The sequence below is a fragment of the Chamaea fasciata genome, unplaced genomic scaffold (genome assembly GCF_029207755.1).
Source record: "Chamaea fasciata isolate MVZ Bird 193981 ecotype frontalis unplaced genomic scaffold, bChaFas1.0.hap1 SCAF_2, whole genome shotgun sequence".
In the NCBI taxonomy this organism is placed as follows: Eukaryota; Metazoa; Chordata; class Aves; order Passeriformes; family Sylviidae; genus Chamaea; species Chamaea fasciata.
The window spans coordinates 105934671-105961990 of NW_027094087.1; the positions used below are offsets into that span (position 1 = coordinate 105934671).

Here is a 27320-nt window from a genome sequence, read left to right on the forward strand (position 1 = left end):
AGAGAAAGAACTGCATTTTGAAAATAAGAATTAAAGAGAAGCCTGAGAGAAAACACAACCAGTGTAAAAGAAAGACACATGAAAATAAACTGAAATATGTAGAAAAAAAAATGAACAGACAAAGTATAAAGTTGATATTTCAGGTGACATTAGCATAACAAAGGCAATAAATAAATTAATTAAAAAACCCACAAAACCACCAGAATGAAAAAGAAACATAGTGGAAGACTGTAGAACCAGAAATGAAAAACAGGAACATACCTTAGAAGGAGAATAGTTTTGCATGAAACAAAAGCAATTTTCATTTTTGCTTTTCCTATTACATGGCCAAAAATTTCAGTTTTCTACAAAGGGTATCACATCTAACTGGAGGGCTGGTCATACATAAAAATACTCTAAAAAAGTGCCATTGGATGTGAGTGTCCAGCAGATCTTGTATGTAAAACAGTTGGTCTAAATAATTGTATATTCATTCTAATTGATCTATGCTATTTTATTCTCTTCTAACAAAAATGAGCTCTGCCTCTCAATAAATTTCAAACTCTGCTCTCTTTTAAGTAGAAAAATTATATTATAGGAACAGATGTGTCTTTCCTCCTTCCAAGGGTCACAACTTGGCCTTTAGTATATCATAATCTTTCAAAGTTACTTATGTCTTTTCCCCTCAGGATGTGTTTAAAAATTTACTAGAGTGCTTTCATCTTACTCTCTGCATCTTCCAGATGACATTTAAGTAAATATGAAAAAAGGCTGTAAACCATAATATTTCAATTGACTGTCTTTTCTATCAGCAATAACACCTCACCCTGACATACCGTCTCCAAGTATCTTCAGAGAAGATGAAAAATTTGTTTTCCAGATATCTGGATTTGATAAGTCAAAGCAATAATTTACACTGAAAAGTGAATTATTCACAATTTTTCCCGAGTTCCATGGAAGAGAACATATTATCTTTGAAATGTGTGCAAAACATGTATCTTGCCCTTTTTATTTTTAAACCATCAACAATATCAGGTTGGGCCTCTGTCTAATGCATCTATGAATAGTAAAAAAAAACATTTTCTCGAGCTTTCTCATCTTTCATTCCTTAGTACACCTTTGGTGATTTCCCACAGGGAAGAAAGCACAGAGAAATAGAAATATTTACTTAAATTCAGCATAAAGAAAAAAGTCACGTGAAATATACCTGTAGCACCTTCCACCTTGTGTTTAGGTCTTCCACACAGCTGAGATTGTACTGGGAGAGTTGAATATTGGAGGGAGTGAAGCGGTGAGCGAGCTCATTGACCTGATGCACCTTTTCTTTAAGGGGAACAAGTTCTGCTCGATAAACCTGTGTGAATCAAAAATAAATATAAATAAATATGAGCACTAGCTTCAAAAACTATGGGCTGTGCTGCCAGATGATTAATAACATAAAGATATTACATGCCAAGCTGAAAGGAAAGAGCAGCTGGTGACGATTCAGTTAACACTCTGTTTATTTAACTTCACATGGATCTTAGGTCTCAAGTGTAAGGCCTGGCATTTCAGAAGGTGCTACAAATTTGGAACCCTCATAGCCACTTTTGGCTAGTTTAGCCAAATTTCTAACCAGCACACCCACTGGGAGGTGCACTGCAAAGCCCACTTGTCTCCTGCTTCATCCTTTACTTGTGTGTAACATTTTCAGTCAGGATGGATGGGAGTGATGTGTGCAGTTTAACACAGGAAAACAGAGGAAGACAGCTGTTCCCAAATACGACAAATGGAAAAACGAAGGAAGTTTTACAGATCCCAATAAGGCTATGATTTTACCATGGGTATTGTGTGTGTTACAAATTAAAAGGTTAATAATGGGAAATAAAATTTAAAAAAAAAAAAAAAAGATGGGGAGAGAGAGAGAGAGAAAGAAATATAAAAAACTTGCTTTACATCCCAAACTGGCTTACATGACTCATATTTAAAAGAAAAATCAAAATAATGTTTCTCTTAAGATAACCTTTAAAACTACGCATAAAAGCAATTTTGCTAATAATTTCAGTAATGTATGTGAAAACCAGAATCTGCTAGTTACAAACTTCTTTTTAAAATCAACAACCTGATGATGTCTCCATGATGTATCTGGGTACATTCAGATAAATTCAGGGCACCATGACTTTATCAAACAGAGGAATCTCTATGTAGATCTTCCACTGCCCCATATCTATCTTTTCTAAGGAGACATTTATGAATTTTTAATGTGATAAAATATGTCAAAATGTAACAATGAGTCATTTCTAGGGAACAAATTCTGTCATTCTCAGGATCATGTTTTATTGCCATATGATGTCTGCACACAAAGGCAGAATAATTTACTTGCTGTATTAGTCTGCTCTGTAGCACCTTACTCTCAGCATTTTTAATATAAACTACATATGGTCCGCATCTCATTTTAGGTCAAATAACCTGAAATTACTGCCTAGTAATCTTTTCATCAACATATGATGCAAAATAAGATAAAGAAAGCTCATCCAGTATCTCAGTGAACCTTAAGAGTAAATAATATGAAGACATTCATAGATGTTAGAATGCCATGAAGAGCACTAAAGGTAAACATCATTGAAAAATTGCTCCTCAAATGTCTTTTAAAACCAGACTTGACTTCCATCAATTATGTTAAATTACCCTGCAACATAAGCAGCTAGACTGACTTCAGTGGTACTTGTACAGTGAATGACTCTAATGATCAATCTTTAGAATGCACCATCAGAAGGGATGTATATGTTGTAAAGGAAGTGCAGAGAACTATGCAAATGCCACGATGTGAGAGAAGCTGCATACATTAAGCTCGTGACATAATAGGTGACTTCCCCATTTCACCACTTTTATACCACTGGAGGGGAACTGACACTACTGGTGGGAACTGATTTACAGTTTAGTGCTGAGCAAGGTATGAAATCAAAGAACAGGAAGACAGCTCACATTTGGTTTTACCCTAGAGAGTTATATATGTGCTTACCCTGAACTTTTTAGTTAGCAATTGAGTTCAGAGAACAAACAACACGCTGTAAAAGTAGACATTTGTTGTTGTAAAGCAAAGGCCTCAAAGGCTGAAGAAATATATACACCACTATCTGAGCACTTCACTTACAAATGGTTGTTTTGCTGCCCTTTTTTTTCTGTGATCTGCTGTTTTTGTGGCCCAAGGTGCCTAGTCATGACTCTGTGGTTTACATTTGGGATGATCAACTCAGCTCCTCCCATGATGCTTCACTTCCAAGGTGAGAGAAAACCCCTAATCAAGTGCCACCAAGAACCATTTTGCATAAAATATAGATATATGTGTGTATATATTTAGATATCCTATAAGAGAGAATATATAATAAAGGCAATATATAATAAAAATTAAATACTCACAATAAATATATGTGTAAATTAAAAAAACTATGAGAATAAATGCCAATAAATAGATGCAAAGATAGTTCCAACACCACAATGCACTTCCTGTACTAAATTAATTTTCTATTATTTGCATGGGATTAGGATCAGGTTTCTGATTGCAAAACATCACTGCTTAAGCAAAGCAAACAGGCCTTATCAGGCACTTGTTTATAAGCATATATTAAAGTATCTGGCTGATTTCAGATTATTTGCATCTGCACTGTGGACTTGAAAGTACTGGTCTCATTTTAATACCGACATTAGTTATTAGGTAAATCACACAACCATTATACCTAAATTAAAGTGAAATAAAAGATCTTTCATAATTAGTCAGCATGTTTTTTGACTGTAAGTTATTTTACAGACCAGAAAGGCTATGGCATAGAAGCAACCCACACCCAAAGAAAAGAAATAGTCATGGAAGTAAAGAAGAAAACTCATCTTCTGCCTTCTCTTCAATCGATGTCCTAATTAATTTTTTTGTGCTGCAAGGATAATGATTTTTGCAGTGTGATAATAATATTCCAATGCACAAAATACCACAGCTTCTGCCTTTAAATTCAATATTCTATCTTCTATTACTGCTAAGCTTGAATTTTTGCAAGTGTTTTTATTAGCTGGCCAAACCCAAACATGATAAACAGCAAAAACAAAAAGAGGAATGCTAGTCAGTGAACAGCTAACTAATTAATGCCAGTAAGCTTACAATTAGAAAACTGTAGACAGAAAAGAAAAAGAACCACAGAAAGATTTGGAATATGACTTTGTATTATTAGAGCAGTCAGCAACTGCAAGACTTCTTTAAGCAACAGTTTATCACAGACAACCAGTCCACCAGTCAACATATATGACTCTAGAGCTAAGCATCTATAGAAGCAGAAATTTAGAATTTTTACTAGAAATATGTCACAGAAATATTTACATTTCTAATAATAATTTTGTATAATACAAGACTGGTTGATTTTTTCTTTTTTTTTTTTTTTCCCCTTCTGCATAGAGCGCTAAACATATAACAGGTTTATTTCGAAAAAAATTAAAGAATTATATGGCTGGTAATTTAAAAACAAACATACATGGTGAGTAGTAGTGTATTACTATCACAAGGAGATGTACCCATTAAATTGCTCAGAGTGCAAATGAGTTCACAGTATGAACAGCAATAGGAAAACTGGCCCCAAATTATCATCATTATAACTGTCTTTATGCAAGACAGAATTTCAATGGTTTGTGATACTGTAGGTGGTAGATTGGATTTTAAATGATCCGTACAGTCTTATTAGAAAATATTTCAAAATGCCTTGGAAAACGAGCAAGGACTCCAGAAGACACATACCACAGACATCCTAACCAGACAAATACTAAAAGTCTAGAGAACACACAGTGGCCATAATCAGCCAGATGAAAAGCTCATCTTGCCCAGTCCCTTGTCTAATAGCAACCAATAGAATTGCTTTAGGAAGAAAACAAGGGAAAGCATCAGCTTCCCAGTCCCTTGTACTCTGCCAGCTCAGCAACTCGAGTCTCAGAGATTATGGAGCCAGAAGCTGTATTTTTTGTCAAACAGATCTTGATGGAATCCTTTCCAAGGAATTACATATTTGATTTTTGGACTAACATGGGCTTTTATGATCCAAAATATCCTATGGTAAGTTTAACATTTAGGTTAGAGTTTTGGGGTTTTTAAACCTGTTTCTGGAGACCCACTTGTGACTTTCCCTAATTCTTTGCTCACAAGAGACAGAGATCAACCATTCCTTGTGGATTTTGTGCTGTATCAGGATGTACAAGACCTACATTATATTTTTTCCTTCTTTATGTTTATGATGCAAAGATTGAGATATATTTGATTTAATGTGGGTATCTATAGAGTGTGTACATCTGAGCGAGTTACCATTACATTTACATGGTTCCTTTATATTCCACAGCTAATCAAACCCAGGAGTTGAACATAAAGTAAGGTTTTACTATAGGATGGCAAGAATCACATTCTGAATTGCAACAACAGAAACGAGCACAATTGACTATATAGGGAGCCTAGGCAAGAAACTCACACACAGACAGCAATCTGACACCTGAAAAATAAGACAAACCCCACTCCAACACCATTTATTTTATCCTTGGATATCTTTTTCCTAGTCTGTTATAATTGTTTTCAGATTGGAGATCCCAAACACTTCTTACTACATACATGTTATAGATACAACAGGGACTTACACATGATATTTTCTGCTTTTTTGGTAGTTTTCAGTAATTCCTCACATTTCATTTGGCTTTCTGAACAGTCCTGAGTCTTGATGTGATGTTTTCAGAGACTTCTGTTACAATTCCAAGACCTGTTTCATGGCTGCTAAAGGAATGTTTGCAAGGCCTAAAGAGATCATTACTGTACATAGAAAGTTGTGATAGCTTTTTCTACATTTTGCTTGAGATTTATCAGCATTTGATTTCATCTGCCATCACCTTGCTGGCAGTCAGTACTGTGAAGGCTTTCCATAGCTGTTTACAAACTGTCCTCACCTTAAGTACTTTGAATAGGTTTGTATCATCAAGATGTGCCACTGCATTAATAATTTTCCTTTCTGGAAAAAAAGGAAATGCTGGACAGGGTAGACATTCTGGAGCACATCATCTTCCCCTTTGGGAAAAGTGACTTGTGCTTTTTGTTTTCTGTCTTTTACAGGAAATTACCAGATAATTGGTTATTTATCCACCAGAAGACCTTTTCTATTGCTCCAGTTTCACTGGAACTAAGTTTCTTTTTTGGAAGACATCCTTAAAATCCCTGGGAATGGCAAATGGACTATAACCCCTCAAGTATTGTGCTCATGTTTCCTTAGAGGCACGGTTGGAGATGTAAGGCACACCTACTTTTACAAAACTGTAGTCTCTTCTACAGAATGTCCTTTCCCAGATTTCATTGTCTTGAGGTCCACAGGCCTGACTACATGCACTATTTGAAAATTATCACCATGTGAATCCCTCATCACTCCTCATTAAACTCCCCTAATTTTAAATAAGAAAATGCTGTTAATAGATACAGCTATTTTACACTTCCATTAGGACACTTAACCAAACAGCCATCTGGTTCTGGTGATTTAATGATCTTAATCAGACAATTTGTTCTTTGTATTTTTGCATCAAATAGGTTTCTTTATTATTTCCTTTAGCCATCCCATCTTTCCAGGTCGTTCTGAATCCATCTGGATGGTGTGGATTGGGTCTCAGGATGCAGTGCCTCTGTGCTGCCTTCACACACTTTGTCCTTTCGGTTCCTTTTTGGCAGGCTCCCTCATTTGTGTGCAGCTTTCCTTCTGAAAACTGACCTCTGCTGTAGTGAATTTTTGGGGTTATTTTTGTCCATGCAGAGATGCTGACCTTTAGTTCATAATGATCCCTATTATGATAGCAATGTTTTGAACTTGTAGTGCTCAGTACCAAGCCAAATCTTTTCCCTACTGCTTATTCTCTTGGAGTTTCTTATGTATTTTTTATTTAGTGCTGGAACCTCAATTCCAGAAGGATTTTAGGAAATCCTAGTGTCTGTAATTACAGATCAGTTTCTAATGTATTTAGGAAGATGCAGGATAAGCCTCCCAAAACTATTTGCAAGTTGTTTTCTGCATATTTTCCATTAAATTTGTTTGTGCTTTGGGTATCCTATTCCAAGGTAGTAAAATCACCAGATAGCCTTCACCTTTTTCCAGAATACCAACTCTATTAACAAAAATTTGATGCTTAGTTTTTTTTAAATGCCTTTTCTTCCACATTTCACATACCATGTGGGTGGTTTCATCCTCTCTTTTATTTAAGCAACCCTAACACAGACTGATTTTGCTTTGGAAGGCTGCCCAAGGTTCAGAAGAGAGGAAAAAAAATCTAGGTCTTTTTATTTCAAGATTCACCAAAGGGGTTTTGTCAATGCCAGGAAATAGTTTGCTTTTTCTTTTAGGATTCATAAATTGGTTCCATAAAAACTGAGAGCAAATTCACCAATCATTCAAGTAGAAGAGTAAAAAAAAAAAAAGAAAACAAGCTTATTTCAATATCAGTATTATGCATTTTACTAATTGTACATACTTGTATTTATATATAATATATATTAATATATATTTATATGTATATATAAACATATAAAAAATATATAGCATATATTTATATATATATATAATCAATATTATATGCTTTTCTAGCTTCGTGGAGTTTTTGTTGAAAAATTCACGATAAAGTACAGGAAGGAGCACTGACTCTACAATGCACATTTTCAATTTCTTATCCCCCTTCTCCCTCAACCACATGTACAAGTGCTGGCTGACAAGTCAAACAGAGAGTTCAGGAATCCAATCAAAATTGAATCAAGTGTCTGTAACTTCTGGCTCTCTGTTAATGGAATAGGGTGACTAAAGCCCATTATGCCATTTGGAAAATACACCCTGAAGAGGAAGTATATTCCCAGAACATTAAGTATTCCTTGCGCACAGAGAAAATCTAAAATGAGGACTATTTTTCATTTATTGTCTGCTATTGAAAAATGCCAATGGATCATTAAAAATGTCTTTTTACATTTACTGTCCTTATTTCTATCGATCCAAGCACCTACCATGTATGTTTAGATGAAGTCCACAGCATTGTCTTGTCAGAACAAGGAGCATTTATGCAACTGTATCAAGAGTATGAATCAATTCGTCACACTGACAAAGGAAAATAACAGCATGCACACACCTCAGTAGCACTGACGTTGAGTTTAGCTACATTTGTCTTAAAAATTATATTGAATAAACAGACAATATCTAATAATTATTTATTTGCAATTAGTATGCAATTGCTCAATAAGAAACTTAAAACAAGCTATTAAGGCTTTCAATTATGATTTAAATTAGTGTTCCTATTGGCTCCTACTTTCCTGCAACATTTCTGGTGTGAAAAATAGCTTGGGAGTGGACCCATTTTGTGTGTTATTTGATCCTTCATGTTCCTTAACAACACTTGGACTTGTAAACAGGTTTTAAAAAATCTATGTGAGACTACATATGAACAATTACTCCACCACTGTCATGTGATATTTTTTCCCAGCTCTGTTGTCCTGAGTCACCCTGAACACACTAGTAAAAATGTTTCCCATACTCATGGGTGGAGGGACCATGAATCTCACAGTGCACGTACTGCAGTGCCCTTCTCTTGTTGCAAACAGGAGTTAAAAGAGACTTTAAAGTTCATTTCACCAATGCATCAAATGATTTAAATGTTCAGTGCCAGCTTTTGGAAATGAGTCTCTATCTATTTCATTATGGATGGAACTGGCATGATGCCTGTATAAGATGCTAAAGGCAATTTGGCCTAATCTCTAGATTTTTATTTCTCAAATTTTATGGACTGGCAATTATAGCAACACCAGCCTTTGATTTGAACACTATGTTTATGCTTAGAGCACAACATTGGAAATTAAAATTGATCCTGAAGTTAGTTTCCCCCAGAGACTGTAAATGCAAAACCTCAGTAGATAGTAGTATCCTCTTTCACAAATGTTCATTTTTACAAGCCTAAACACGAGGAATTTAAAACATTTTTCTTAGCTTTTTATAAAGGAAAAAACCCTGAATAATTTGAAAATCATCTCTAGTTTTCCAGCAATGGTATTTACTATTTAGGTGGTTCATATCTTGCCTTTATACAGGACTAAACATTGTAGCAACTCTATTTAGGAATGGAATGTTTTGCACTTCTTAATAAACTTTTCAAGACCACAGAAGCTTGGACATGTACAAAAACTGCAGGCAAGGACACAAATTTCTTACTGGTATTAATGTTTAAATGCATAATGGTTTCTAAATAATTTTGTATGTCTACTGAAAATCATTGCAAAGGCATGGATTAAAAAATGTTTTCATTCTCACAAAACTCTAAACTGTCATGACAGACTGGCTGAAGCTGGAAGGCAACTCCTGAGATCATCTAACCCAGCCCCTCTGCTCAGAGCAGGGTCAGTTGCCCAGGACCATATCCAGTCAGGTTTTAAATATCTCCAGTGATCAAGACTCCACCACTTCCTTGGGCAACCTGTACCAGTGTTTGAACAGCCACAGGTGTGTCTTCTCATATTGAGGTGGAACTTGATGGGTTTTAATTTGTTCCCATTGTCTCTTCTGTCAGTGGACACTACTAAGGAGAGTTCAGCTTTCTCTTCATTCCCTCTCATAATTTACACACATTGATAAGATACTGAGCTGCCTTGAGTCTCAAGGTTGAGCTGTCCCAGTTCTCTCAGCCTCTCCTCACAGAAAAGATGCTTCAGTCCTGTGACCATATTTGTGGCCCTGCAATGGACCTGTTCCAGTGAAATCCATACCTCTCTCACACCCTGGAGCCCAAAGCTGGACTCAGTCCTCCATGCGTGACCAAGGCTGAGCAGAGAGGAAGGACCACTTCCCTCAAACTGCTGGCAGTGTTCTACCTAATGCACCCCATGGTGCTGTCGGCCTTCTTTGATCACAATTTGTTCAATTGCTATGAAGATCACTGAAGGACTTTGTCACTGCAGCAAACCAAGCAAAGATGCAACTGCTCATCTGCAACCACCAAAGCCCATCCCACCCCAAATATGCCTTCTGGATTCCTGAAATTTGGACTGTGAGTTAATCCACCTGACAGCAACTTGAGATGAGATAAAGGAGGTACTGTTGTCCAGTCATCTCAGGTCTAAGGAAAGGTAAGTGAAGCTGGGGAGAAGGATGTTTCACTGCAAGGAGTCTGTGGGAAGGCCAGCTCAGCAGCTGTGCTGGTAGCTGGCTGTGGCTGGGTCCAGTATGGGGAGACAGTAGTCCACTGGCTCAAGACAGGAGGCCACTGTCTCAAATGAAGAGAAAGAACAAGCATGCACAGCTTGTTAATTAGCATTGGAAGCAAGGGAATTGTTTAACCAACAGAATGAGAGAACTGTGTACCAATGAGCACTGATTCCTTTTATTTGCTAAAATGTATAAATGGTGAGAAGTTTTGAGTGACCTTGGAATCCCCACCACTGAGAAGCCCAGAGTGAAGAGGATCAGTGGGATGCTGCTGGATCCATGGGTGGCGGCTATAATTCCTTCTGATCTCTTTCTCTCTCTCTCACTTTCTTTCTCCCCTCCCTCTTCCCCCCTCAATCCTTTTCTATTTCTTTCTATCTCTCTACCTCACATTTTACTGTTAAATAAAATCCATACTATCAACTTCAGCGTATAGTCTCGTTTGCACCTTAATTCAGGCAGAGGCATCTCCCTAGTAATTGTAATAACTGGATTTTAACAGTGTGTTTCCATCAGCTGTTTGTCTACAAGGACCCCAAGCCTCTTCTCTTCAGAGTGGCTTTCTGCCCAATTGGTCTTGAGTGTGTACTGTTACTTGGGGTTCTTCCCCCCAGGACACAGGACCTGGCATTTCTCCTTGTTGGACTTCACAAGATCCCCCTCAGTGTAGTTCTTCATGCTGTCAAGGTTCGTATGAGTGACAGCAGAACCATCTGGTGTAATGGCTGTTCCTCCCACTTTTGTATCAAGTGGGAAATTACTGAAGGTGCCTCTATCTCAGGCACCGTTTAATTAATGCAGATGTTAAATGATATCAGCTTAGGATCAACCATTGTGATACCTCATATACGACTTGCCTCCAATGCAACTTTCTTGTCTTCCATGTGCCTGGAGATGATTTAAAATATTAGCTGTTCCATCACATTCCCAGGGATTTGGGTGAGGATGAATAACCTGTAAGTCCCTGTGTCCTTCCTCCTGTCCTACTTGAAGGTGAGAGTGACACTTGCTCTCTTCCCAGATGCAAGAATTTTTCCTAGTGACTCTTGAAGACAATTGATAATGGCCTCTCAATAACATCTGCCAATTCAAGCTGCACTTGTGACTGCATCCCATTAGGGCTCGGGTATGACCACAATTATGAGCATGATCCGTGTCCTTACGTGTTCCATCATGGGTATTTCTTAATATGAAGCAGATTTCAAGAAAAGGCCAACTGTGCCTACAGAGAAAGTCTGTTTCCCTGGTCTGTGAGCAGCACTTATACAAGGCTGTGGCCTCATGCCAGCCTGACATTTTCGTGAAGAATTCCCTCAAACAGAAGAGTCTCCCGCTAGCACTGGCTTATGTTAAACCTCAATTCTCACAACCAGTGAAAGAGACAGAAAAGAACATCTGGCACTGTGAAGAAAATATGAGACGACTTAGAGAGGAAAGTTCTCCTGTGTCAGATGAATTTCTGTTGTAGGAAGGTTTTACACAAGAAGCAGCTGCAGCCAATACAGAGCAGGATCCATGTGCACAGTAAGGTGAGTGATTGTCCTACGCCTGGGCCACAGCAGGTTCCCAGCACTGAGGATTGTGCCCCTCAGCTCACCTAGTGTCCAAGTGTAGAAGTATTCATGGGCCAGAGCATTTCCTCTCATTTTATATTTAAAACCATACAAGGCTGAACAGTCCCAGGACAGTTTAACAGTCTCTATCTTTTTTTCATTCAAAATGAGTTAGTTTCTTCTTTGAGGGGTTTAGTGTACTCTGATTCAAATTTCATTGAAACCTGGGTTTGTCAGACACTAGCTCAATATGCTACACTTAGCTTGCTTTTAAACTTACCCTGTATTTTTATTTGATTGTAGTGCTCCTGGGGACAGGCGGTGTTGAGACAAAATGGATTTCAGCTGATTTAATTTTCCATCCTATATATTTTTATAAACTCAGAAATGACCAAGCAAGAGTGCACTACAGTAGAATATAAATCCTCTTCTGGGATAAAAACAGTTCAAAAAAATCAGGGGAGAAAGAAAATCAAATTCCCTTAAAGTTCTCTCCCATTCTGAATTCTGTATTTCTAAATCAGTAAAACATTACATTTTTCAGAAGTTAATTTCTGCAATTTGGAAGACTAACTCAGTATTTCTTTAAAAATAAGGTCATTAAAATTTGAATAGATGAAATGAAAAATGAAATAATGCCAGGTATTAATTTTCTTATTTTCTAAACTCTCAAGGGTAAAAGCTATAATATGTAGCAATGTTATATCGAGCAGAAAATATTTATTTATTAGGATGTCTAATTTAATGAACAGTAGCACACTAATAAATAGATGCACATATCCTGAAACACAGATGACTAGGTTACTATAAATTTTGAGCTATTTATTTATTTATTTTAAATCAACAGCTGATATAGAGCTTTATGATTCCTGAACAAATACAAGCTATGCTACTGCCTTGCCATTTATTCTGAAATTGTGTTCTCCTCCATGGAGGGGGAAAAGTAAATAAGCAACTTTAGATTGTAATTCAAAAACAACTCCACCCATGTCATGGCAGAGCCCATGACTGCTGAAGTGCTGTAAACAGCTCCACACCAATTTTTCCATATAATCAAAGTCAGTTACTCAGTTACTTTGCAACCAAGAAGAGATGAAGTACCTAGGAACTGCAAGTAACTGTAAGTAAGAAAGATTTCAGAGTGTGATCTCAAAGTCTAACAACGACTACATCAAAGTCACGGGAAACAAAAAGGAAATTTTGCAAAGGAAAGTTTCCCTTCAGCATTATTAAAGCTAAAAGCACTTAAAAATATATATATGCTTAGGTTAGGTTCAGTCAAGCTGTTTTTAAATCATTAATAACACAGAATCTATTCCTTTTAGTTAATTTGTAAACAATGTATGTTAGATATACAAACAAAAAGGTTGAATAATAACCCGCGTTCATATACCAAAAGCTCTTCCAAGCTACAGTGACTCCTTGTCCTCAGAAAATAGTTGCTACAAAGCAAATCTCTATTGTGCTGTAAAGCAGCATGGCATTTTAAAGGCAAGTGCCCTATTTCACTGACTCTTCCAGTTTTGGCCAGGACAGAGTTGTTATTCTCACCGTAGTCATGAGAGAGAGCAGGGAAGGGTTGAGCAGGGGCTGGGCTAGGGTCGTGCACGAGATGGAGCTGCTGGCCTCATGGGTGTGCCTAGGTTGTATTCCATGCCTTCCACATCATTGCTGAGGGGAGGAAATAGGGATTCCCACCTCTGAGAAGAAACCTGGGGTGTTGACTGGGGCAAAAAGGACGTTATGGAGGATCCGGGACCATTTTTGCCTTTTATCTCGATGGATATGCAGGGTCTTGGCCAGTGAATATCCTTTCTTGTATGTAAACCACACTCACTTTTGTATTCTTTTGTTATTAATATTGTTTCTGTTCCTGTTAGTTTTTCTTGTTAAGCTTTTCAAGTATATTGTCCTTAATCCAGAGTTTTCTTTTTGTCTCCTTCTTGTGGAGAGGAGGGTGACAGGGAAGGGAGCACCTTCAGTGGGGTTTATTTTCCAAATGAGTTTTGAAACCGGTGCACTGACCAAAAAAAGGAAAGCAGTTTAAACCAGAAAGATTGCAACAGCTGTTTCATAACATTACAAAACACCTCAAGCTTCCAGATATCAGCAGGCAGATCCTGTAGCTCAGGAGGAAAAATATGGATACATACAAAAGCTTAGCTTAGAGACTCCTAAAACACAGATTGCATTCTGACACTCCACCAACATTAAACAATTCAGAGAAGAAGCTTCAGAAACTTCTCATTTTTTCTAACAAAAAGCTTATAGAGATCTTTATTTTAATAGAAATTTTTACTTTCTCCTCTCATGTCTTTAAATTTATCCTGTAAGTATTTCATAATGTTTAGCCTCATAAAGTTGATAATTACTACCTCTGGTAAGGGGGATAAAGTTTTTCATAGAGCTTAAGGCCAAAATAAGTTATTACAGTCCAGACAGTCTCTAAAATCCAGAAGAACAACACAGGTCAGATGGACTGTTCAATTGCTTTGTGGAAAGCTCTGTGTTCCAACTCTTGAATTGGTATTGAAATTCCCATTGCCATATTTTCACCACCACTGTACAATAGGTGTAGAGTGGGCATGGGTGAAACACCAAGTCAACAGAGAATCACAGAATGGCTTGGGTCAGAAGGGACCTTTAAAGATCATCTATTTCCAATCCTTCTGCTATGAGCTGGGAACCTTCCACTAAACCAGGTTGCTCAGACCTCCATCCAGCTGGGCCTTGAACACTTCCGGGGATGGAGCATCCTCAGCTTCTCCAGGCAAACTGTTCCAGTGTCTCACCATCTTCACAGTAAAGAATTTCTTTGTGATATCTAATCTAAACTACTGTCTTTAAGTTTGAAGCCATTATCCTTTGGCCCGTCACTACATGCTCTTGTAAACAGTCTCTCTCCATCTTCCCAACTTTACTGGAAGACAACAATTAGGTTACCCTGAAGCCTTCTCTCTTCCAGGCTGAACTATCCCAAGTCTCTCAGCTGCTTTCCTCTGTGCTAAGGGTGATGATTAGACGGGTGCTCTATCCCTCTATTCATCTTGCTGGCCGCTGGACTTGCTTCAACAGGTGCAGGGACCCCAGAGCTGGATGCAGCACTGCAGGTGTGTCTCACCAGAGCAGAGCAGAGGGGCAGAATCCCTTCCCACAGCTGCTGCCCGTGGGGATTTTGTTCCAGCCCAGGATGTATTTGGCTTCCTGGCCTGTGAGTGCCCATGGCCAGCTCACGTCCAGTCTCTCACCCACCAGCTACCCCAAATCCTTCTGAGTGGGGCTGCTCCCCATCTCTTCTTCCCCCAGCCTGGATTGAAACCAGGGGTTGCCCTGACCCAAGTGCAGCACCTTGCACTCTTTAAACCTCATTTCATAGACTTCCTACATCTAATAGGAACATCTTTCAACAGTGCCAGAGAAGGAATTCAGTTCTAACAACAGATTTTAGCAAATGCAAGTGACAGTGATTTACTTTTTAAGCTAATGTAGGAAGAAAGAATATTAAAATGAAATGCTGAAAAGGAGACAGTTAAATAAAACTTAAAAAATTAAACATGTCTCTGGTTTCTGTAGCCACACCAACAATAGTTGGTTTTGTTACAATAGTTTCTGTAACAACAGAAATAGTTTCTGTAACAACAACAAATAGGCTGGGCAACTGTCATGAGCAGTGCCCAACTTTCCAGGCATTCAGGCTGAAATCCTTCTGGGTGGCTGCCCTGCCACAGGAGGAGAAGGCTCTGGCTCTGGCAAGTGGGCAACAGTGGCTCCTGCTGTGACTGATGAAAACTACCATTATTTTTCCAATGGACAGTTGAACCCAAGTAAAATAAAGCAATTTTCAGGTAAAACATAAAGAGAATAAGAATAATTTGAGTGGCACTGCTGTCTTGACAAATTAGTTTTACTGATTCAATTGCCCTATTTGTAAACTGGTGATAATACTTCTATTGCAGTCTCTGAAAGAAGCTGAGAAAATTAACTCATACTATCTGGAACATAAGAAACACTATAAAAGTGCTAAGTAGCAATTATAAAGTTTTATTATGGGTTAACCTTGGCCAAAAAAAATGAAATAAAACTCTATTAGGCCTTAAATTTATAAAGATGAAAATGAGAAATGTGTAACTCATTTGGTTCCTGGTAAACATTCGAGGCAATCTAACATTCACTGCACTCCCTACATCAAACAGTCCCTAGGCAATTACTGGGTATCAGCACAGGAGCTTGATAAATTGATTTTACTTTGCTCATTGATTTGCCCATGTCATAGAAACAATATCATTAGAGAATCTGCACACTTGATAGTTCCCAAGAATTTATTTTGTCAATGTTTTAAGAAAAGATTTAATTAGAAACACAGTACTGACAGATTTTTTTTTCATGGAAAAAAATTGCCTCATCACAGAAACAAACAACATTAAAATTCATTCCTGGTACTCTTCCCTTTTCCCTCCTCCCCTGCCTCAGTGAATGTCCATGTATCTGGTTATATAATATCTGATACGTCCTTTTTCTTTACATAGGAATGTTTCAATAGCAGACTATATATAGGAGATCAGAGCTATGTTATAAATACTCCTTAGATATAATTTTGCTCCCTTTAGCCACACAGCTCCCAGAGCCACACTCACATAGGACCGAATAAAATGGTTGGTCTCATACTAAGAAAAAAATGTGTTACTCACATTGTACATTTTTTCCCTCTTGGCTAAATATTTACATTTCCAGGTCATAAGGAAAACAAGGCTTTTGAACAGAACCAAAACAGTTCAAGAGCATCTTTGATTTAATGTCATGTCTTGAAATGTTAATACTTCACCATCAGACTAATATCTATGCATGATACCTTTATATGGCAAACTTGAAACAAAAAGCCATGCTAAATGTCAGAGTCCCTGCTATAACCATGCCACTTAGGTACTTAAAAATTTATGTTTAATTCTCCTTCTAAAAGCTCAAATCTCATTCTTCCCTCTGATAAACTGATAAAGAGAAATCTCTTAAAAATTTTCTGGTCTGACCTCAATTCTGAACTTCAGAGGCATAAAACGACAGACAAGTCTTTATATACGTATTAGTCAGTTCTCTCAGCAGGGTATCAGAAACCAAGATCAGAGATTGCCAATACTTAAAAAGTCAAATTCTTCCTGCAGATGTGCATGTTGAACTCCCACTGAAATCAGCAGGGTGAATTTATACAAGGAAAAATTTGGCTCTGAATGATAGGTGTTGATCTAATAATAGCATCTTCCACCAAACTGGGTTGGAGGTAGAAAAGATTTCCACCTTGATTGGTCACCTTTCTTCCTTCTTTAGAGCTCAGGAATTTTCCTGCACTAGCTGGCAGGGAAAAGTTATCAGTATTCTTCAGATCAAACATCCTTAATCAAAGTGAAAATAGTTAATATGCTCTATTAATAATTGTGTTAATACAGTTAACACAAATCTGATAGAAATTGGGTTAAATTGCTACAGCTCTTTTCCAGGTACTTCTTCTTTTGAAAAATGATCTACAAATAGCTGCTTCTTACATTACTTGTGATTCCTCGGAAAGTTAAGTAAAGAATACTCATTTTTGTTTCTTCTTTGTTAGCAGAGCAATGAAACTTTTTCTGTATCACAATTATGCTACTGTTTCCCAATAAGTACTATGGTGGAGAGCAGTCTTAATTTTAGAAGACCAAGATTTCACTTCTCTGCCTGCTCATCATCATTCTTATTATTCCTATGTAAAAAAAGATTTTGGATTCCTCCTTGAAACAGGTAGCTTGATATAGACAGAAAACCTATGTAATCTAGTCTCTGTAAAAAACTATAGATACAGTGGTAGCATCTAAACCTGAGATAAGAAATACATAACTTATTGCAAAAGAAGTCAGCAGAGGGGATTGTTTGCTTCAGTTATTTAAAATGGATTTAGATTTAGGCTATTACCATAATGAACTCTCTGATCTTATCTGACTGATTACACAGAACAAAAGGCAGACTATACTTTTAAATTAAATTTGTAATTTAATTTAAAGGTAAAAACTACCTGATTATTATAAACTAAATAACCATTTTTGAACATATTTCTTTTTGTGTAAGAAAATAAATTGATTCAAAAACTGTTTAAATGAGATTGAGAGACCACAGGACACAGCTGAGTAACTTTCATCTCCTACAAGATAAGAAGCGTAACTGAGCTAAAATCAGCTGGTACAACTACATGACAAAACAGTTCATGGTTTTTAACTCAGTTTTATATTTAAGAAAAACCTTAGCAAATTAAACTTGCCCTCAACAGTGACAACCAAACAACCCTACTAAATTCTTTCTTGTGTAACAATGCATTTTTAAAAGGGTAAAAACAACGTACCAGGCTGTCACCAATTCAGTAATGTAGTTAGCTGAAGTGTTTTAGATGTATAACAGCATCTTGCAAGTTGACCCATTAAAAAATTGAAAAAAACTTCAAGTATTTCTTTCATTACAGCAAACTCCAACAGTTTTAAGTTCACAGGAATATTATATATTGCAAGGACATCTGTAGGATGTCAAAGTGTCCCAGTGAATTTCAGTATGGTTTTGGTTTATTTTAAAATAGAATTTATTATGCCCTCATGTACTCTAAAGTTGTTTGAATTTATATTAGCAGTAGAACAGTTGATGAAGAGTTGCTATTTTGTAAATTCTGGTTTTATTGACTATATTTATATTCAAAACCTAAAGGTCGTCCAGTATGCCATTAGATCATCTTCTCCTTTCATAGCATCTTGGAAAAACCTCTAAACTACAAATATTTTACTAATACAAAATTTTTTTAGAAAGATCATCTTCAATTCTCTTAGGAACTAATTTTTGGGTTTTGGAAAGCAGGAAAATTCATTAATAGGAAATGGTTATTCTGTATATAATAGTTTTAAAAGTCCCGGAGTCCAGCACAGAACTTAGTAGGAGACTTTCTTAAGGAAATAGAAGATCTTAACCCAGATTGATTATAGCCCTTGGTGGTAACAGCTGGCTTCAAATTAAACTGAAAAAATGTATATGTATTTTGAAGGAGCTTAAGAACATATCATAAATAACTATTGTATGATTCTATTACAGAATGATGTGTATGAAATGGTAAACCTGAGAGCCATTTGTAACACTAATTACTTTAGTTATAGTATGAAAAAAACAGTAACACTTCCATCTCCTACACTGCAGGCAAACAGTTTCCTGTTCAACTATGAACTAATGGATGCTGTCATCTTCCAATTATACAAACAATTTGAAAACATCTAATCAAATCATAGATCATAGTCTAAAACTCTGCATATGAAATACTTCAGCATTTTTGTGGTTTCTAAAACTAAGAATAGTAAAGAGTGTAGCAAAAGTAGAAAGTCTGTCAGTAAAGAATGAGAATGAAAAAAATCTCAGAAGCTGCTATATGTGTAACTACAGACTGGACAGCATGAACTCTGCTAACTTAATTTGGTGCATAGCATAATTTTAAGTCAGCAAAAATTAACAAGAGAATAGGCATCACATTGCAATCTGACCTCTATTTGGTTTAACAAGGATCTGGCACTGCTATTGATATCAAGCTGATTGGAAATTCTGGTTATTCAATACATCTTCCAGTAATTATTTCTTGTATAGATTCTATTGATCTATTTAAAACTCCAGTACACATCTCCATTGCTAGGAGGGGATGAATGGGGACTATTGGCTAGCTTCTGGGTGTCATCCATTAATCCCCTTCTATGTGACCCCTAATAGCTCCATATAAAAATCATCTTCTTTTTTTTTTTTTTTTTTTTTTTTTTTTGGGAAGGATAGAAAAGTATCAGTTACCCAAGTGTTTAAAATAATTTTGGGATGAGAACATAAATTAGAAATTTGTCAACTCACTTTGCTGTCAGAATCTCCATAGTAGGCAACTGCCAGCGCAGTTCCCTCATAGCAGCACTGTAAGAGTTCACTTTGCTGAAATACCTCTTTGCAGCACAGCAGTAGCTGAAGAGTACCAATGTGGACCACAGAAGAATATATAAGACTTAAAAAATTGCTATTATTATTATTATTATTATTATTTAAATGAACTACCTACCCTCATTCAATGTTCTGAAATTGATTTACTATTTCTGATTTGCTGATTTACTATTAAAATACTTGTAAAAATATGGAATTTTAATCTTAACAAGTCTTTTTACTTTCTTTCTAAGCCTGGATATGAACACAACTGGAACTCAGATAATTTTTTGAATGGGTTGTCTTACTTTTGTCTCATTTTGAAGAAAGATGACTAGGGACAAAAGGACTGTCCCCAGTCCCTGCACACAGAGAGTCATTTTGGAGTATATGATGAGCAGATCAGTGATCAGCTCATTTATGATTTATGAATAACTGCAAACTCTATTTGTTTTTCAAATAGATAAATTTCAGGCTGACATTTTCCAGTGAACATTTGTCAGTGACATACAATTGGCTTCAACTGTCAATTAAGCTGAAGAAAGTCTGAAATAAACAGCATATAATTCAACTATAAATTGTATTAAAATTGTAAATAGGCTTTGACAAAAGAATTTAAAAGGATGCTTGCAGCCTTTATGAATATCCTTGTTATATTAAATACATAAAGTCCATAATCTATAAACAAAGTCCATGCAACTGCTTTACTCATAAGTATAAAAGTGAATCTGCAAGAACAACCAGCAGTTCTTAAGTAGCAAGACTAAGAGTTTCATGAAAATTCCTTGCAGAAAAATACAAGCCTTATGTCACTAAATTCTGTTCTGCTTTTCACAGTTATCAATCATTATACTGAGTCAAGGTGCCCTCTTTTTGTGACAGTCAAGAAGAACTAATTATCTTATACCAGACTGGAGTTAATTGAAAAAAAGTCTACATGATTCGACATGAACAGCCCTTTATTTGGAAGGGGCTCTAGAGACATGCACCTCTACTTTGAACTGAAGAAACCTCAGACACTACTGCCTGCTCTTCATTATTTTTGTTGTTGAGTTTTTATTTGTTTTGGGTTTGTTTTCATTTGTTTGTTTTGTTTTACAGAGGTTGAAAAAAAAAAGTTACATTCATGGAGTCTAGAGGCTATGCAGTTCCCTTACAGTGCTGTGTATGACAGAAACAGTTATATTGCTGCTAGTGCTGTGTTAAAATATCACTGGCAGAAAAAAGTGTTTTGCACTGTGCTCTCCAGAGTGTGAGAGTAGCCAAACTACCTTTAGCTAAAGATAAACCACACCATTAAAACTGGCTTCTCAGTCACAAAACTCTGTGCACAGCACCTCAAAACAGGGGCTTTTAATTTGAGAAACCTAATTTTCCAAAGTGGAAAAGTATAGAAACCTGAAACTTCCTATGGGTACTAATTTCTATTAGTATTTCTCAGCAGATGTCCACAGTGAGGAGGTATCAGCATGACATGTAATGACTGTTGCATGCTGCCAGCATAACCATTATCATGGTTTGGATGGCAAAGGAGAATCTTTGGGGAGGAAAGAGAGACAAAATGGTTCTACCATCAATTACTGCAATGGGTCTTTGAATAAGACACCAAGTGAACGAGGTAGGTATGATTGCATGTCAGTTGCATAGCAGCAAAAGCTTAACATAAAATCTGAGTGGTAGTCTCATGAGACCCTAAGTGTTCCAGACGTGCTGATGAATAGAACATTTTGTTAGTGATTGCAAGGAGAAAACATGATTGAATTTGCTGCAGAGGGGATTAGAAATCATAGGCCTTATCTAAAATATGATCTGAGCTACAATCAAACTGATCAGGCAATGGATATTAAGGGACAAAAAATAGATTCATTTGGGCTTGAACTGAATTTAAGGCAGTTAAATGATGGTTTGGATTTTACTGGACAGAAAGATATGCTTGCAAAGGAGACAGAAAGAATGTGTGTTATTAGGAAAGGAAGTTACATTTCAGTCTACAGATAAGATCACTCATATGAGAGAAGAAAAAAGGGAGAATAACAGATGACAGCATAGAGGTCTGAAGAATACTTTGGTTATTGATAGCGTCTAGTCTAGGCTGCATCCTTTGGAGCAGATGGGTGAAACTATCTCTTGTTCTCAATCAGAGATCAACACCAACTTTTACATTAATGCAGATGAAGCATGTGTAATAATAATAATGATAATGATAATGATAACGATAACGATAATGATAATAATAATAATAATAATAATAATACATTGATACTGACTAAGGATCCACTATTTAGCGTGAGTTCAAAGTTATACCATGACTTTAGCAGCTCCAGCAAGTGTAACTAAAGAGGACAGTGACAAATGGCACTAAGTTAAACACATTCCCCAGGAAGTTATTTGTCAGGTTAGGTTTGGGAAAGCTATTGTGATCCAAATTAAGAGAAGGATTTGCAAGAAATGCAATCGCATATGACCAATGTTTTCAAGATCTGCTCTGAAGACACTTGGGTTTCTTAGATGTATAGAGAGAAATTAGACACTTTGCCTCATACTGTAACATCAGTAATTGTGATGCTCATCATGAAAACCAGAGCAAGGAAGAGATATAGATAATCCATCGATTGGATAATGTTTGGATGATAATATAGTTTATAAAGAAAAAACCCTTACTTTTTATTAACAACTTTTAACTGAAGGCTTCATAACTTCAACAAATTTAGCTTTTAACTGAAACATTTGCCAAGGAAAAGAATTTAACTCTTAAGTGAATCAGTTATTAAGTCATGTTATCTAGAATGTATTCATTTATTTTTAAAACCATAACAGCACTCAGAGCTATAATTATGGTGTCAACACTCCTGCTCATAGATTTAGAATTAAATGACTTGCTTTGTTTTCCAGTAATATCAGAGATTCAGTGTTTCTGTTCAGGATAACTTCTTCAAAATTAAAAGAAAAACAAAAAAAACCCCATGGTTGTAACAGTACATTCAGAGAATTTATAAATAGATTTTTTCTGTTAATTTATGAATTTAAATGAAGGTAAACAAATTTTGCAGCTAGCTGTTCATCAGCTACTAACTATTTCATTTGTTCTTGTACAGCATCTGCACAGGACACTCATTAAACTTTCCGTGTGATTAAAACTCAAGGACTTTGATTTTAACAAACTACATTTGATTTTAGAGGTATTTTTTTCTTGCCATTAGTCATTATATTTCCTCTATCTTAGATCCTAATGTTCATCTAGAGAAAATAACAGTTTGCTCAGGTCTCTTTCAAAATGACTGATGATTCCCATTTATGTGACTGGAACAGAGGCACTTTGTTCTTATCAAAATGGCAACTGCCTCTATTGTGCTCTGGCTGAAGGAATCCTGTATTATTTATCAAGTCTGTCCATGGCAGTCATGCTGAAAGAGGCCAAATCTGCCCAAGTTTCTCCATAAGCAATGATTTTATGAAACAACCCTTAAAAGCAGATAAGCATTAAGTTCTAGAAAATAGCGACAATTTTTCCAGGATTGCTGCTTTTTTTAAAGACTATCTTTAGTTATGAAGCCTATTTATCAAAAAAAAAGACAGAGCAAATACCACCATCATGAAGAACCATATATTTTAAATTATTTAAATTCTGTTCCACGATTATAGAAACAATTACGTATTTATCATACCTAAGAAAATATAATAAAGAAAAAAAATTCATTAGTCTTTTATCATATATTCTCCTATCAATTTTATTTTGATTTCTTTAACTGCCAATTTTGCATCTCTTGAGTTTACTGTGAGTGTGCTGAGAATTTTTATAGATTTCTATACTGCTTTTACCTATGTTAGAGTAGACATTCTCAATGAGGATCCCATTGCATTTGAACTGAAATTCTAAAACTCTTTTTCATGCACTTTTTAATATAAATCACTATGGCACAAAGATATGAATTTCTCACTCTAAAAGATAATTACTGATATGGGCATTCATGCAATGAACTATTTTACACTCAGAAATACTGATACTTGACACGTACCTTGACTTTTTCCAAGTGATCCTGCAGGGAGTCAATCAGCAGATCCCCCACTGGCTGCCAGGATCCCTTGAAAGCCTCAGCCTGGCGCAGCTTCAGGTCCAGCTCATCCATTGCCTCCTGAAGGCCCTGCAGCCTCTCCAGAGCATCGTCAATCTTCTTTTGCCAATCAGCAGACTGTAGATTCAGCTTATCCCACTCAGCTCTGACCTCATCTGATTGCCTTTGCAGAAGTTTAGGGACATTGTGGGCTCTTTCCTCAGGTGACAGATCTAAATGTGAAAGTGAAGAGGCTTTTAAGACCTATTCTGTCTTAGAATATATCCAGTTGGCATCTGGATAAGTTCAAATCTCAGAAAGAAACTCCTCATAACCAAAGGCACCTGTGAGATTTTATTCATGAATTCTTGTTTCAAAATGTCTTAAAAAACTAAATTCCTGCCACCATAAAAATCAGCAAAATATGCATTTAAGTACATAAAGGCATTTTGAAACTTGCAAGGTGTAGCTAGAAGTTTATCAGCTGATTCAGCACGATATTTCTGCATATAGATAAATATTAATCACTGTGAAGCTTTTGCTGCAATTAGGTGGATTTGGGATCTCCTGTAGTACTGAGACTACAAGGTGAATTTTAGCTTAAATTGCAGCTTTGAGCCCTCAAATGAGGCTATAATTATAGACAGGTCCTGAAGGTTTAAAGGCAGTTTCAAAATCTGCTTATAAATATGCATGCCTATTTAGTACCACAGCGTTCAGAAGGATTGCTAAGGCTTGCTTTCATCTATATTTTTAGCTTAGTTTCTGAATACTGGCATTCAGCTCGGAGTGTAAAAGGAATGCTTTCAGAGCGGCTGGCAGGATTTATTTAATCATCACTGATCATCACTGATCTTCCCAGCAACGTGTTATTACCCTGCTCTTGCTTCAATTACCTCTGGGCTCTGGGCAGACCTTCTCCACTGCCTCCACAGGCTGCTCGGCCAGGAAGATCCTCACAGTCTCAAGGGCACTTCTGATAGCAGGTTCTTTTGTTTTTAGCTCCCTCTTGAAGGTCTAGGAAACAAAATTATTGTAAGTGGATCTATAACGAAATACCAAGTCAGAATAGCAATGCCAGAACAACATTTCCAGCAACAGCTTCAGTGTGTGTACGATAAGAAGCAATAAAACACATGTACAGAAATTAAAAGAATCAGCTTTTTCTTAACCTGAAATCACTATGTATTCAAAAGAGCAAATGTGCTGTCAGCACACTGCATTTTTCTTTCATCAGCAACAGCTCCTTTTACTCTTTTACTCTCTTCTACACCCTGCTTTTGAATGACCATTAGTAAGTTACTCAAGATAAGTATTAGAAGCTTTGGTAGGTCACTGAATGTATACATATCTCAGTATTTATTTCTTCATTTCTCTATTTCTCTTAATGAGAATATAAGAGTCTCTTAATCTGGTTCCAAATGTACACTACACAAAAATGCAGATGAAACCCAGCTTGAGGGTTGCATGTTGCATTGGTTCTTCTCTATGTTGCAGTGAATTTCTCTAAATGGTCCTTAACACTCTTTTATTTCAATGTTTTCTTTTGCATTTATGAAACACTGTTGAATGCATACTGCTTCCAGCTGCATAGAGGTAAAATACGCAGGTAATTTAATAGTACAGTGTAGCACAAAACACAATACTGCAAAAAGGAGAGCCATATGCCATGAGTAGAAAACAGATATTTTACTGCAGGGATTAGAAAATTCTCATTACAACAGCAGCATTATATAAGCTTGTAACATAATAAATTCACCAGTTCAGTTAAATTAATTATTAAACAAAATTTGTATTTCTATGCGAACTAATGAAGGATTATAATTTCAATATTAAAAAGTTCATTACACTTTGAATAATATTTGGTATGTGACTCTCTGTACAGGAAATACCTACCAGAACTAATAGTGGGAACATGTACAGTTTATAATATGAGCACTCACAGGTAAAATGTTCTTAACACATTTCAGGAAAGTAAACTTAAGGAAATAACTACATTATTCTATAAAATTTAAATACACTTTATTATTAAATGGTCAAGAACTGACCATACGGTTTGTGAATGTTCTTGGGAAAACCCTTCAGCAAAGTCTCCTTTGTTGAAGGAAATAACAAAGCAAAATTCTTCATTTTGTGTCAAGGACAATAATGGGACTGGAATCTATTCACAGTCTATCTGCTATCATAAGAGAATCTGTCATTGGACTAATATCTGAGATAAATGCTTTAAACAAACATGTTGACCTTTAAAAACAATACCAATTTTCACAAATAAAGAAGTGTCCTGTGTATTAACAAGTAAACTACCACTGGACATCTTTTTCCGTAAAAACTGAGTGGAGTTACTAGAGGGCTGAAGGAAAATATGAAACTCAGACATTTTTAGGTTTATAATTCTTATAATTCATACTTGACTCATGCACGAAGTGCAGTGGAAAGAGGAAATATAATAAGACTTTTTCATGCCTCCAAATGAGGAAAATTTATTCCTTCAATTAGCCTTCGTGTTCATCTCACATCATCCTGTCCCACTAGAATGGTGTGGCAGGTCTGCAGGTTAAGTAAGCCAGAAAGAAGCGTAACTTAAAATCCAGCACAGTAATTTTTCATGGACTGTGTGCTTTGCTCTCTGCTGATAGTGTTAAAACTAACATCAACAGTCAAACTCACTTAAACCAGTGTTTTTTAAGCATTAAATGGTGTAAGAGCCTAAAGATATAATACGATTTAGAAAGGTTTCTAAAGATGTATTATTTTTCAGAAATGTCAGTGCCCCAAACCAGTGAAAAAGGAAGCACTGGGACAAAGGTCTTTTCTGCAAACACACACCAAGAGCAGGAAGGAGCCACCAGTATTCCAGGGGAGCACAGAGACACACTGATGTGGAGGCTAGTTAAAAGCCAGAAACACCTCTGAATTATGCATTTGGGAGTGAGCAGTCCTGCTGTAAGGAGTGCTGCTGCTGCTGCAGACGGGTCACCCCTGGCTCTATGCATGTGCACACCAGGAGAAAGACAAAAAATACCTTCTTTCAGCTTGTATTGTTTTTGCAGAAAACTACAGCAGTAAATACACCGAGTGGCACTATTTTTCCAGAAAAGGTTCAAAGCCACAATCCTCCTGTATGTCTTACGCAACAGAAGGAGAACATATGTGCAATGAATCCCATAAACCCTGTGGGCAGGATTCATTGTATCTTCCTGAAAACAATAGAGAAATGCTAATAGGAACTTCTGATTGCACATTCTGTATTTTGTCACAAACAGAAAACGTGTCTTTATTATTAAAGGAAAACTGAGGCACTGTGTAAAACTTTTTTCCCCCAACTTTTCCACTCTGAATGTTGGAGCTGGTGGAGGCAATTATAGTCTGTAAATCCTGATTTATAAAATAATACACAGTATGGTGTTGAGATCTATTTACAGTTCTCATCTCCTTCCCTAGTTCTGATCTGCAGATTTTTACTGAGTTAAAATATGTTTCAATTAAAGAAATTTGAAAAGGAGAGGATGAAAAAAACATGAGGCTGAAGCAGTAGCACAGAACAGCATTAAAAATAATGAATGCTCATTTCATACTAACCCATT

At 36.4% G+C, this 27320-nt stretch overlaps 1 protein-coding gene across 13 annotated transcripts in view; it reads right to left on the bottom strand.

The window, feature by feature from the left end:
* The window catches only part of DMD (dystrophin), a 990047-nt gene that overhangs the window by 159410 nt on the left and 803317 nt on the right, over positions 1-27320 (bottom strand). For all 13 annotated transcript variants that reach the window (XM_066176982.1, XM_066176984.1, XM_066176989.1 and 10 more), the window contains 3 exons: positions 24630-24750; positions 23698-23966; positions 1187-1333 (listed from right to left, as the gene is read on the bottom strand). In XM_066176982.1, coding sequence (XP_066033079.1) covers positions 1187-1333; positions 23698-23966; positions 24630-24750 — 537 coding nt within the window. The remainder of the gene's footprint in view (positions 1-1186; positions 1334-23697; positions 23967-24629; positions 24751-27320) is intronic.